A 14,325-nucleotide genomic window follows, 5' to 3' on the forward strand; every position below is an offset into this window, starting at 1 on the left:
TACGGCAGGTCAGACGCCGGGTCAAAGCAAACGGCAAGCCGTGGGTTATCGGAGAGAGAAGAATTTGCCTCCCAGCGCTGTCAGGCTTGAACTTGGTGCAACGGGCTCGCCGCCATCGTGGGGACGTGAGAGAGAGAAGGAGGCGGCGGTTTTAAGCGTGAACAGGAGCGATCCTGGGAGCGCTTCCACCTTAAAGGACAAATTATAAATTAGACTGCACATGTGCCATGGGTGAGTTCTTTATATTTTATTCAAGTACAAAAATAAAGTCTTTGGAGTAACAAATATATACACCGGCTCTTCCTCCACGGACACTCTGTACAGCTGCCTCGAGTTTACAAGATAAATAAAAAGTCCTGCGAACAGCGTAAATACTGATTGCCTAACCATGCGGGTCGGCGCTATTCCCCCGAAACGACTTTTAAAAATTGCAAATGATAGGAGTGCAAACACGGAAAATATGCGAATGAGGTAATCCCTTTTCAATCGAACTTAAAAAACAAAACAGAATATTGCACTTAAAATCAAACACGAACTAACCTATCGGCTGACTGCCATGAAAATGACGTTTGCACGACCGAACCATAAATAATGTGCAATGCGACGTGACGCGCTGTATAAATTAGGCGAATCAAATTTAACGAAACGTTCCTCGCTGCGTCGCTCACTCCACCGAGCGGACGGCCACGCGAAGCCACCCCCCCCCCTGCCCCCCACGCGGAACGCTCCGAGCTCGGCGGGACGCGCCGTGAGACGCGCCGCGGGCCAAGGTTGCGCACGCGCGGCTCAACGCGCGCACGCAGGCAGGCCACGAGCACGGCACAGCGGGGACCGGACACGCTGCGCGGTTCGCGTGCCGCCACGGTCAAGCGTGGCGCGTGTGTTGGGCGTTGAGGAATACCCCCTCACGGGAAGGACCCCACCACCGCCACGCCATCTGGGTGCCGCCACCACCAGCAGCAGCAGCAGCAACGGCGGCGACAACAGCAGCAGCTTGACGGCGCACGCTACCCTTGGCTACACTGCCTGCTTCTGCTGCTGCTGCTTTCTCTCCCACCATTTACCACCACCGTCACTCCCACCACCATCACCACCACCACCATCATCATCACCATGCGGGAGGAGATGCCTGACCAAGGGAGGGAGGGGCGGGCACCTCATGGATGGAGAGGTTGTGCAGGAACCATGTTGCGTTAGTATAAAAAGGGGGATGCAGGGGTGCAAAAAGGTGAGGGGGTGGGGGGTCGCGGAGTGTGAAGGTTGGAGGAGTGGGGGGAGGAGGGGGGGGGGGTCCCCGCGGTGCGGTGGAGGACACCCCTCGCAGCCCTCAAAAAACGACGCATGCTGATGGTCACCCAGCTGGACCGGTCAAAAAAGCACAGCATGGAAGGGCACAACCCTGAGAATGAGGTTACACCTTGACGATGGTGGTGGGAACAAGGTCACCGTGACACGCGGGAGGGGGGGGTAGTTGGGGGGCGGAGTGGGGGAGGGGGGAGGAGGCACTTGGCTGCCCGCTCCAAGTCAGTGGTAACCCAAAACAAAAATATATTTGTGGAATCAACTACCATGCGTGTTTTTATTTACATGTTATTTTATTTCTCTCATGGAATCAAAGTTGCCCCATCTGTGTCGAATTACCGCCTCGCCGTTGCTGTGGCCACCGGCCGACATCGGCGACCCGAAGTCTCGGTCGGCGATGGGTTTGTAAAAATCTTACTTCGCCGTCCCCTCTTCGTGTTTTAGTTTTTTTTGTTTTTGTGTACCGCTCGTTTTTCGTCCAAAAAAAAAAACTCGCGCAAATCGAGCCTTGGGTGAAAGGGGGTGAGCAATTTGCGGTCGAGCGGCAGGGGGGGGAGAGGAGTTTGGGGGGGGAGGGGGGTGGTGGCGCGGCAGGCGGCGCGAGACGATGGACTGACGGAGCAACTGTTTCGCTGTGGGATGTTGAAGGTGTTCAGTTAGGACCCGAGTGGATGGACCGTGAGGCTTGCGACAGGCAGAGATAAAAATGAGACAGGAGACACAGAGTGATGCGATGGACAAAAGCACATATTTATAAATGATAATGAGTATAATAGAAATATCCTCTACAGCATTCAACTCCAACAGTTTCACACACAAAAAAAACACTAGCATGGTACAAACCCCTCAATCACTGTCCCGACTTGATTAAGAGTGGTTAAATAATTTAAAGGCTAAATGAGAAACGTCGCCTCACAGATGTCAGGAGTTACATGAAAAATGGTATCAACAAATCGTTCGCCACAATTTGTTTCAAAGAAATGGAGACTAGGACAACCTGGCCACGTGGGAGCTTCATTTGTTTCTAACTATGAAGAATGTAAACTCATCTTCCTGTTTTGAAGGAGGGGGCAGGGAGGGGGGGGGGGGCACGGAAAGGTAAAGGGCAAGGGGCAATGACAGGGTGGCGAGGAGGAGGGGGGGGGGTCATTTCAGCTGTGGAATGAGAAATTCAAGTAAAGTTATTTTTTAGTTTTATACAACTCTGCATTTCAGTAACGTTGCTTTGTAAGTAGTATAATGATGAGCAAAACATTGAAAAGCAATAGAACATGGAGAGAAAGTGCACGTCGTACAGACCCAGTTAAATATTATTTCACATACTCCACTTAAAAGTTACAAACAATACTTTTTTTCTCTCAGAAATACTTCTAAGCAGGCGAACATGCACACACCGCCGATGTTAAATTCCGCACGTTAAATGCGTTTGGCAAAGCTGCGTCGAGCGCCGCTGGCTAACGGCACTCTCTGCAAACGAGCTCGGTTAAGCGTGGTCTGGGAAAATGTCACGGCAGATAAATTGTATTTTTTTTTTTAAGATTAATACGACAACTACGGAGAAGTTGGGCTTAACGGGAACATAGAGCTTAAGCCGACGACACAACAAGATCCTGGAAAAAAGTCACAGCGTTAAGACAAATCGTGAGAGCAATTAAAAGCGGGCCCGCTGAGCGATTGACTGCACGCCGCGGCCCATGAGTGAATATGCAACTGTGGGTCGCCTCAGAACTTTTTCTTGCCCCACGTTGTACCCTCGCCGCTATCCCTTTCGGCAGACCGCTTATGCTACGACGTGGGAAACTATACAACGCTGCGCACGTTACGTAATGAAAGCATCAACACCGCTACGACGCCCGTTGAGACGAACGGGCGATGGAGCCCTGGGCGAGGAGGCTGCGCTGTTCCTGCCACACCACCCCCCGCAGAGTGAACTGGAACGACACGCAAAGCAGGGCAAGCCGACGCGCGGCTTCACAGGTGCCGGGAGAACGTTCGCTCGGAACGTTGCAACCTCAGCAGCACGCGAGCCAAGGCCAGCCCCCTGCGGGACCCCGTGCTCGGGCGGGATGTGAGAAACGATTAATTAAACGACGGCGCTAATGAAAACGGCGTGAACATTTCCGAGTGACCCATAGTTGCATATTAACACTGGGGGGGGGGGGGGGGTTGGGGTGGGGGGAGGGGGAGGCGGGGGGCGCACTTAAGCGAGGGGACCTTCGGATCGTCGCGGCGACCGGAGCGATTGGGTGGGGGGCGTCGTTCGCATGGCACGCGGCACGCGTCCCTTGCTGCGGGTACGGGGCACAGGCATTTTGCTCGAGAGCGCGGCTCGGAGCGACTGGCCCGCGCTCTGCGAGTGAGAGTATTTCTCCACGTTTAAAAGCAGTTTGGCAACTCACATATGCTCGCTGTATGTCACATATAGTGCACCTATGGCGTACATTAAAAACCCCTCACATTTGCATTCCATGTCCATGCAATTACACAAATTCCACTTTTTTTTTGTTTAAACACCAATCGCACATATTAGCATAATACGTATTCCGCATACCAAAAATCTATCCTACAATTCAAACGGGTTGTTGTTGAACAGCTATGAAAACTAGTTTACTGTACATCAAAATACTGTCTCTAGATATATTTTCAGTACAGTTGGCACTTGCACACGTTTTAAACACGGCTACGGGGTCAAATGTGACGGGGGGGGGGGGGCGGGGAAACCGGCGGGACTCCACAGCGCAAAAGGAATCGACGTGACGTTGAAACCTGGCCACAACAACAACAACAACAAAAAATACCCAGCACAAATCCAAATAAACATTTGTTTTCTTTTAAAACCACGTACATTCAAAACAAAGACGAACGGCAAAAAAACGAACATCCGAGTGAAAACAAAACGACATCATCTATCTACAACGCATTTGGTCATTCTAAAAATATGCCTAAAACGTTTGTAAATTGTAATCGTTATTACTATACATATATATTTTGTTTTCTGTAATTACTATGTAAGTCGCATGCATACGTTGTCCAATGCAGCTGCACTTGAAACCGACATGGAGTAAACAGCCATAGTCTTGGCAAACCGCTGAGTAATTATTGCCACCCTCCTCTTGCTGTATTCTCGCTGTTTAATCGGCCGCCGATGATCGGGAAACGGAAAGTTGCCGCGTGGAGTTTTTTTTTCTTTCTTTCTTTCCAGCAGCATTAACACCTGGGCCCCACGCTCGCCCTCCCTCGCACGCCTCACTTAAAGCTGATAAGACTTGTCAAGAGCGCTTGTAGCCACTTAAAACTGTATACGCACACACACACATAAGTATATAAACAATAACATCGAGCTAAACAAAAACCGCACACACAAAGGTCATATATTAAAAGACGCAGCTTATTAATAAGGGTGCCTTCATTTTTCTACATACAATAGTCAGTGACGAAAATTAAATTAGTTGTCGGGTGTGGCACGTTCAACGGAGGAGGCTTCTGCCTTCCTGCGGTGGCCCACCGGCCTCGCCCCTGACGGCACTTCCTAAAAGACTCCAAAACTGGGTTCGAGTCGCGCGCCTGGGGTGACGTATCCCGCTACGCTAGGCGCTTGAGCATAAAATTGCATTTAGCGATCTGTGCTCAGGTGGCCGACTCCTGGACATCAGGTTCCAAACTTTTTTTTTTGCGAACAGGAACAGGTCGAGCTGTTCAATGTGCCACCGAGGAATCCAATTCGTCGTGTGCTTTGCCCTCCGTTCTCCTCACGAAAAGCGTCTACGCGCAACGTACGATTGCGCATCCGCCGTAGTTGTTTTGTGCGACGGACGGGAACGCTGCCTCGGCCATTGCCCTGCATCAAACTGAATTGTGCTAAACATTTTTTTTGTTCAGAATAGGTTGCAGCGCACACCAGAGACCAGTTAGGAACCATTTTAGAAAAGAATCGTGTGACATCTTGAGTTTGGCAGGCAGGAGGGGATAACAGGGGGGGATGCACGGGGGGGGGAGAGGGGGACCGGTAGGTGTTGTTTGAGAAATGGGGGTTGGATGCGTGGGGGGGGTGTGGGAGAAAGATGGGACGGCCAAAGCCGGAGTGCGACGCTACCCGACCTTCTGCGGGTTGGTGGCGCGCAGGCCCTGCTCGTAGACGATGCGCTGCGTGATGAGGTACTGTGCGGCCTGCGTCGAGGCCGGGGGCCCCGTTATCGTCACCTTGCGGTTGCGCGTCCCCGGCACGAACTCGCCCTTCTTGGAGATCTGGATGCGGGCGCCCGTCATCTCCTGGTACTCCACCAGCGTCTTTCCCCCCTTGCCGAGGATGGCGCCCACCAGGTTCTCGGGCACCGCGATCTCCAGCGCGTCCTTGCCGCCGTCGTGCTTTTCCCCGCCGAGCAGAGCGCCGGCCATGAGCGGCGTGGCCGCCGAGCCCATGTACCCGCCGTTGGCGGCGATGCCCGCCGCTCCCAGGCCGCCCAGCGAGAACGCGCCGGGGGCCCCGCCGGCCGCGGCCGCCGCGGCGCACGCGGCCGCGGCGGCGGCGGCGCCCCCCGAGCTGGGCATGCCGCCCGCCTCGTTGGCGTAGCTCGCGAGGATGTTCGCCGCCGCCATCGCCGACGGGCTGGAGCCGAACATGGGCGTCGGCGCGGCCGGCGCCAGGCCCAGTGCCAGCCCGGGCCCCGGCAGGCTGTAGCCGTAGCCCGCCAGGGTGCTGAGCGCCGACGAGATGGCCACCAGGTCGGTTCCGCCGAAGCCCGACAGCACGGTCGGGAAGGCGGCCACGTTGGCAAGGCCGGCGTGGCCCAGTAGTCCCGCGGTGGGCATCACGTCCCCTGGGGAGATGCCTGGCGCAGGGCTGGCGTACGGGGAGCCGGTGGGGTTGGCGTTGGCCACGGGCCCCGTGATGCCGGCATAGCTGATGTTGAGGCAGCTGCCGCTCTGCGGGTCCTCCTGGATCTTCTGGACGATGAGCTGCACGGCGTGGCGTGACTGCTCGGGCTCGCCGCTCACCGTCACCACGCGCTCCTGCAGGCTGCCGCCCTCCGGCTTCTGCGAGAGCTGCACCCAGGCGCCCGACTGCTCCATCATGGACTTGACGGTAGCGCCACCCTTGCCGATGATCAGCCCGGCGGTGGTGTTCGGCACGATGATTTTCGCCTGCAAAACAATTGCACACAAATGCAAAGGCCGATGAGAGAAGGGTTACCGTCGCCCACAGCGATCAAATCTCCTCCGAACGATTTTTTTTGCCAGAGTGGAATTATCCTGTGACAGGTGTCATCATAAAAGGCATTGTGCCCGCTCACAATTCATCTGCGACTCCACCGTCTTTAAATCTGCCGTATAACAAACAAGAGGCTCTGACCGCCCACTCTTACCCATTCCGCTCAAACCCTCACCCCCCACCACTGCCTCACCCCCCCCCCCCCAGTTCACTCAAAACAAAGGCATTCCATCTCTCAATGCGTGTTGGGGCTGCTTTGTCTGCTGTTCCCTCAGCGGGCTCAGTTCATCCAAAAGAAATCAGCATCGAGTTACGGTGGCGACATTATATTCTTCTCGCACACATTAAAAAAAAAGTACAGGACCATACGGAGCCTCGTGAACGCCTTCGGGCCGACGCGCCGGATTTTCTTCCATTGCGTCAGAAGTCTCCGGCAGCCGTGACCATCCCGCTGACACCTCTGACCCCTTGTGCCGGTCTTTCGCGAGGGGGGTGGGGGAGGGGGGTTCGCGCGCTGCAGTTCGTCAAAAAAAATCCCGCGCGGCCCTTCGCCAACAACGTGGGGGCAGCACCGACCGTCGGCATTAGCAGCGGCGTTGGAGTCTCCAACAGAGGGTTTTAGAAACAGGATGCACGGCGCATTGTGCCGCACTTCAATCAACGGTCGAGCGTTTGTGGCCTGCACCAGAATGAACAGCTGCATAAAATGGGTCCTCTCGAAGCTTCCTTAGGAGAACACAAGCAATTTCACTTTCTGCATTACTTTAAACTTAAGAAGCCAGGGCAGTCTTGTTGTAAATATTGTAGAAGGTAAAGGGTAAAGGTGTCAACGATGCCAAGGGGTAAGGTAAAGGGTAGGGTAAAGGTATCGCGAAGTATTACCCGGTAAATACCCTGTTTACCGCTCGCTAATAGGTCTGTGGTGCAGTCCGTAGCCTCCATTTGAAATTGGAATCATTGATGTTGGACCAGATGGAGACGGACCAGATTCTTGAGGTAGAGGATGAGGTCGAGGATGCCAGAAACGGCATTTCGGGGGTCGGTGCGAACAGCAATCGTAAGAGGCAGCGGCATGCGTTCCCGTGGGAGCAAACGCACGATTGGATGGAGGGTGATCCCCGTGTGCAGCAAGGAAAGTGGTTTTCCTCCCACATGAACGTGTTGAGGTGGAAAGCCCACCTCAAGAAGCACAACGTGCTCGCCTCAGACAGCGAGGTCGGGACGTCGGCGTTGGCGAGCCACCTAATGCGGCAAACGCTGAGCCGGCCAGCAATCCTGGATCACCTCCTGCTAAAGTTTGAGAATGCGGTGGTTGATTTTGTTATCCAAGGTGTAATCTCTTTGCGAGCCGCCGGCAGCGACAAGTTCAAGACCTTGGTCCACACATTGACGCAGGGATACGAGGGCCTATCGACCCGCACCATCATTCGCAGGATTGTTGAGTTTCACGCCATCATGCTGCCCATCGTTTGGGCGTTCTTCTCCAACCTGGACGTCGCCATCTCGCTCACCATCGACGGGTGGTCACGGTGCACTGGATCGACACCAAATCTGATGCGTCGAAATCCATGCTGCTGACGATACTCGATGTGCAGTCTGGAAGGGGTGTCGGCAAGCGCATTGGCGCCGCTCTCTTTGAGCACCTCCAAAGCCTCGGGCGCAATGTTTCGACCAAGCTAAACGCTGTCACCAGCGACAATGGCTCCGATGCGATCAGTGCTGTCAAGACGTTGTTCGCGCTGGTCAACGTGGACGTCAGATATGAGCAGTTGCGGGCTTGCCACGATATTCGTTGTGCAGATCATTCAGTCCAGATCGGCGTCGTCTAAGTTCTCAAAGGCGCTCATCAATATCAGGCGCAGCAAGGTCGTATGTCAGTCGTACCGCCGCGAGGCCGAGAACGTCAAGCTCGCCAGCAAGGAGCCGACGCACCAGGACTCGCCGACCAGGTGGAATTCGACGTTTGACGTGGGCGACGACGCCATCAAAAAGCGTGTCCCATTGGACATTATCATGGCGCTCCCAGGATGTGATCCGTGTCGGTGCTTTCTCTGAAATGCAGTGGGCAATCATCGTGACAGCATTCCTGTGAATGCCACGCTAGGTCATGCCGGTGACAATGGAGCACCTGATCTGTCATTGCGATCAAAGTGAAGCCACTCTTAGAGCGATCGATGAGTCTTTGACTGTGACGGGGATGAAGGCCGAGCTGGTGCGGTACCACGACTTCCTGGTTCAGGAACCCGCCATTGTGGCATCCTGCTTGAATCCACAGCTGCCAAAAACAACAGACCAAGACGAGCTGGCTACATTGAAGGCCACAATCTGCTGTCCTGCAGCATCGCTACTCGGACGTGCTCGCGATCCCGCCGACGGCAGTCGCTGCCCATATGGAGGAGGGGTCGCTGTTCAGCACCCTACTCAGTAACGTCGGCAGCTCCATCCACGACGTCAATGAAGTCGATATTTTTCTGAGCATGGGCATCATGACCGCCAGCGCCTTCATTGACGTAATGCAGTGGTGGTCTCCCGGTAAATATCTGCTCCCCACCCACTACAAGATGGCCTGCGACTACTTGGGAGCGCCGGTGACATCAACTCCCTGCGATTGCGCGAATAGCGGAGCCGGGCGGGAGTTAACATGCGTTCGCCAGTCGCTGTAGTCGATGCTCTTCATCAAGTCCATGTGCTTGCACTCGTGGATCATGGCCGGCTGCCTGAAGGTCCCGTCTAACCGGGCCGGAGCGGCGCAGGATCTTATTGTCCGTCGTTTGTCCGAGGACGACGGCAATGACGAACTCGATCAGGTTGTTGATGAGATCGTCATCGACCAAGACGACTGGGACGAAGAAGTTATGGAGGACGGTGTCGTCGACAGCCTCAACGCCCGATTCGAGAGTATTCTATACGAATAAACCACTCTACCTTGCATTGATCTGTTATAAACCTTTTTCATGTGTAGTACCCCATTAATTACCCTGTAATCGGGTAATTTGTATGGGGTAAGAGTAGAAGGTAGGGTAAAGGTAGGCTCGTTGCTTTTAAACTTTTACCTTTTACCTAACATTGCTAAAGGGTAAAAGGTAAGGGTAGAGTGATTGTATTGGGGTAAGGTAAAAGGTATGGTAAAGTTAGGCTTGTTGTTTTTACCTTTTACCTTACCTTGCCACGGACTACTCATGCGGCCTACAGACTGAACGCCGTGCGTTCGTCCGCCGTCATGCATCACACTTCCCAAAATGCAATAAGCCCAGACTATTTGCAATAAACACAATACAGTGCTTTGTTTTGGCGTTGACGTGATTGGAAGTGCTGTGTCTGGGCCGCAGACCATTACGGAGCCGCTAGCAAAAACACTGCCCACATAAGGCACTTAACACTGCCCTTCCCTGGGCAGTGGGACACGTCCCACCCACACGCCCACACGCCCGCACTGAGCGCAGACGCTTCCACTTGGGCTTGAGCAGCTGCGGGTGTGTGCGTGGATTGTGACCATGGATTGTGACCGTGCAAGAGCAGCAAGCCGCCCGAGCACGGCACGGATACACATTTACAAAACGTCCACGGCTGTTAACTACCTTCGCAGTAATGCCCTTGACCATCTCTCTCCTGTGGTCACCGGCAACAAACATCAAATATATAGACAGAAATATTTAGAGATGTATTCAGAAGAGCAATACAGGAGAGGTATGAGTCGGGGCATATACAGAGCATTAATGAAAGATTGGTATGAGATGTAATGGATAGTGATTTTTAACAGATATGATGCGTCTCATGACGCTGGAGTGACCTCCCTTGGGATGCTTGGACAATTCTCTCAATGAGTTGTTTGGCTAATGGGAGGAAATTGGAGAACTTGGAGGAAACCCACGCGTTACACGTGCAATGGTGCAATACTCACATATCTACACAGATGGAGTTAAGAATCCATTCTTTTACTGCCATCTCTCTCATCCTCGTGTCTACAACGTCTGGCAAGCCCTGGTGGTGACCCATATAAGCACGAGCCAGGCTCAAAATCCTACTTAACTTGGCTTCTTTGGGCGATTCGGTCACAGGATTAATTATCAACTCGGGAAGTACCCACACGCATACCTGCCGGAACCACATTAACCTGCTCGTGAAACTCTACGCGACCACGCAACGACCTACGACACCGGAACATTTTGGGTTCCACTTCATTTCTTGGCAGCGCCGACGTTGAAGTCGTACGGTGATGGCATTTGTTCATTTATCGAGTCAAGTGCAGCCGCTTGTAAGCACGGCGCTTATGCCGACGACGCAACTTAATAAACCCGGGAAGAAGAAGCCTCGGCCCGCAAATGAAAGAACGCGCTGCCCTGTCGACGCCGTCGTCCGTTCTCCAAATTCCTCTGTCTTCCGCCTCTTCTCTCATCCTCCGTGTATCTCGCTCCACCACGTCCTCCAATCTTGCCCTCAATCTCCCTCGACTCCTGCTGCTCTGCGCCGGTGGCATCTCCATAGCCCTTCTCGTCCAGAGGCCTCCATGTGATTCCGTGGAACTCTTTGTGAGTGGATCGGTCTCTATTTGACTCGATGAGTCACTATGTGAGTTATCGGTGTCTGTACGAGTCTACAGTTCGCTGTGTGAGTTTGGATCTCTGTATGAGTCTATAGTTCTTTTTGGCAGTATGTGGGTCTCTATGCGAGCCTATCGGTCTCTGCGCGAGTCTATGAGTGTCTCCGCGAGTTGATGGGTCTCTAATCTCCATAGCCCGTCTAATTACATCTTCTTTGCCTCTTCTCAACACATGCCCAAACCATCAAAGCCTCGCCTCCATTACCACACTGAGAAGATCTGTAATGCCCGTTTATGCTCTAACTTCTTCACACCTCTGTGACCCTATAAACCACACACACTAAGTTTCCAAATTAAGCGAATTACACCATGGGGAAATGATGCTACTGGGTACCAATTAAGGCCGGCGCGGCACGTTGCGTGGTCGATCGTTTAACTTCACGAGCACCCGGCCACCTTTGTCTCCCTATTGCTGGAGTTAATACATCACACCGGGGGGCTCATTCATGACTGAGCTCATCCAAGGGATATGCAAGCCAGGTTGAGACATCAATTATCACTGCTGCTGCTGTACCATACAAAAACAAAAGACAAATATACCCTTGTAGCTTTAACACTGTTCGGCAAGGGCTGTTAGCGAACACCTATGAGGGCTGGCACGGCAAACAAGGTGGTGGGTGGCTAACGCCACGCCCAGCCACCTTTGTCTCCCCACTTGCTGATGTTGTTTTCACAGTGCCCCAGGCCCAGCACTGGTTCACATATACGCCACTGTTATTGATCGCAAGCAAGAATCGAATTCGGGTCGCCGCGTCCAAAGCGCAGTGCGCTAACCACTACGCAACCGCTCCCCCCACATAACCACCGTAAAACACACACACACACACAACCGGGCATAGGGCACATAGCATGCATACGGGGCCCGTCACTCGCCACTAATGCTCGAGATGTCACTGGTGTCACCTGCGCCAAGCTTGAGGCAGACGCGTATATGCAGCACACGCTCTGCACATGCTCACGTTGCTATATAGCACAGCATGTACACACACTCTCTGATTGACACATATACACAGAGCGCGCATATGCGTGCGTAGTAAATTCCACCAGTGGATGAGGGGCCTCCCCACGCTCTGAAAGCTCTATTCCAGTGGTTCTTCCTGACCTGGGCAGATTTTTTTTAGAAGGTAAATCATCGAAACACAAATTAAGCACGGGCACGTAAGTACAACTACCTTGTTTCATCAAACCTGATGTATTTATTAACATATTTTTTCGTTACCTTTGAAAACCAACGGGGTGCAAAGGCTGCAGTAAAGGTCAAGAACCACTGCTCTAGTCAAATAAATCCTTTATTTCACGATGCTGGTTAGTGTGGGTCGGTGAAGGCGGGAAGGGGGGGTAATGTTCCTCGGAGCGTAGAAGATCAGTGGCGAGACTAGATTTTGCCGCATAACCCTCAGCCGATGATCACGTAAGCAGAGCACTATCCAGGCTGAACGCCGCTTCATGTCCGAGATCGGATGAGATCGAGCACGGTGCGGTGGTGTAGCGGTTAGCGCACTGCACTACGAAGCTGGCGACCTGGGTTCAATTCCCGCTCACGACCACCACCAGTGACGATTATTTTAACCGGTCCTGGGCCTCCCCCTAGGTCGACTCAGCCTCAAATGAGTACCTGGTGCAGTTTGTAAACATCGCCACTAGGGAGACAAAGGCGGCCGGGCGTGGTGATGGCGACCCAACCCCCCGTGTGCCTTGGCGGCCTTCATAGGTGCTCGCTAACAGCACTAGCCCCTACAGTCTCTTAAGGCTATACAGGGGATCTTTGTCTTTGTGTATGGATTACACACTCGTGTGTAGATGCTGTGTGTGCATACTATGGGGCAGGTGGCACAAATCATCGAGAAGGGCGTGTAGGCAGCGCCGGCGCTGAGTAACATCCTCCACGATGTAGGGTGTCCAGTCGGACCACTGCGTTTGTTTTTTACTCTGCTTAAGGACGAAAGTAAAACAAACAGAAACTAGCCGGTGGCGTACACGTCACATCCGCCGCGGCTTTGACGGGCATTTATTTGACAGACGTGGCACCGAGGCCCCCCGAGGATGGAGTCGCACGCCAGCGAGCACGGCACCGTTGGCGGGGCCGACAGCAAAGCCTCCCGCACTCCGGATACGGCGAGCTCGCCAATATTGGCAAATGGGGTAAAAAAAAAACTTAATCCGCAAAAAAAACACGAGAATCCAAGAGACGCACATTCTATCTGGGTGGCGGAGGGCTTGCCGGTAACCCAACAGGCACTGTGAGCAGCAAGCAATGGTCCCAGAGCAGTCTCCATCAGCTCTCCCCCTGCCCCCCCCTGACACGTTGATTTACAAAAGCCCTCTCAACAGGCCAACTTGGGAGGATCACCAAATTTCTTCATAGTTTAAACGCTTATTGGTTTTACCTTGGAGCACATTGGGAGCACGCTGGCAAGAGCAACAGCAAACAAAAATGGCAAAAAACAGAGTGGCTATAAATGCGGCGAGCCTGTGAGAAAAGGGAGATTTAAATAATTATTATTCTTTTGCCATCACATAGGGGCGACCGGGGCTAGTAGAACAGAGGCAAGGCCGCACCGTACGGAACAGCAGCTGAGGTCGCCACCCATCCCGGTTTTAATTCTAGATTTGAAGCTTTCGTGATGCAGCAAATCTGGCTGTGACGGTCCCACCTGATGACGGAGACTTGTGTTGCCTCCGAAACGTCGTGATTTTATTGTTTTATTTTTATTAATTTTAATTTAATTTTTTACCTACGTGACTTTACCGAAAGAACTAAGAGTATACATCCCGGTTTTCCCATGAAATCCTCTCTTTAGAACGTAGCTCTACCGAGATGTCTGCAAGTCTTTCCAGGACAACACAAGTCCTGGCTTTTGTCAAGTTTTGCAACAATCCACCACTCGGGACAATTCCTCTGTAGCTCTCCCCTCTTTTGCTCTTACGAGATATGATTCGTCCTATAACTTCCTGTTTTTGTTTTGTACCCCAGGAGGTGGCAATCCTCACTGGAGCGCCGTCTAGAGTTGGCTCCGTTTACTCGCAGCCCTCTTCCCCCCGTGGAGCACGGTCATCCTGGGGAAACGGCGGTCACCAAAATCTCATAAAACACGGGCGAGCACTGTGGCTATGATTCCCGTAGCACAGAGACCTCACTGACTGCGTGGATACACAGAGCAGAAGCCCAGTTACAGCATACGTGGATACAGCAAACCTCCCATCAGCTCATAAT

The 14,325-nt window shown here is 53.1% G+C and overlaps 1 protein-coding gene across 4 annotated transcripts in view; it reads right to left on the bottom strand.

Moving 5' to 3' along the window:
- Positions 1–1,590: 1,590 nt before the first annotated feature.
- Positions 1,591–14,325, bottom strand: part of LOC144933455 (RNA-binding protein Nova-1-like) — a 34,515-nt gene continuing 21,780 nt past the window's right edge. For 2 of the 4 annotated variants that reach the window (XM_078858215.1, XM_078858216.1), the window contains exon 4: positions 4,630–6,444. In XM_078858215.1, coding sequence (XP_078714341.1) covers positions 5,392–6,444 — 1,053 coding nt within the window. In that variant the 3' untranslated portion in view covers positions 4,630–5,391. Of the gene's footprint in view, positions 4,598–4,629; positions 6,445–14,325 lie in introns of those variants that run through there. The other 2 variants (XM_078858214.1, XM_078858213.1) reach the window with 2 other exon arrangements.

Source organism: Lampetra fluviatilis, chromosome 7 (genome assembly GCF_964198595.1).
Source record: "Lampetra fluviatilis chromosome 7, kcLamFluv1.1, whole genome shotgun sequence".
NCBI classification, from domain to species: Eukaryota; Metazoa; Chordata; class Hyperoartia; order Petromyzontiformes; family Petromyzontidae; genus Lampetra; species Lampetra fluviatilis.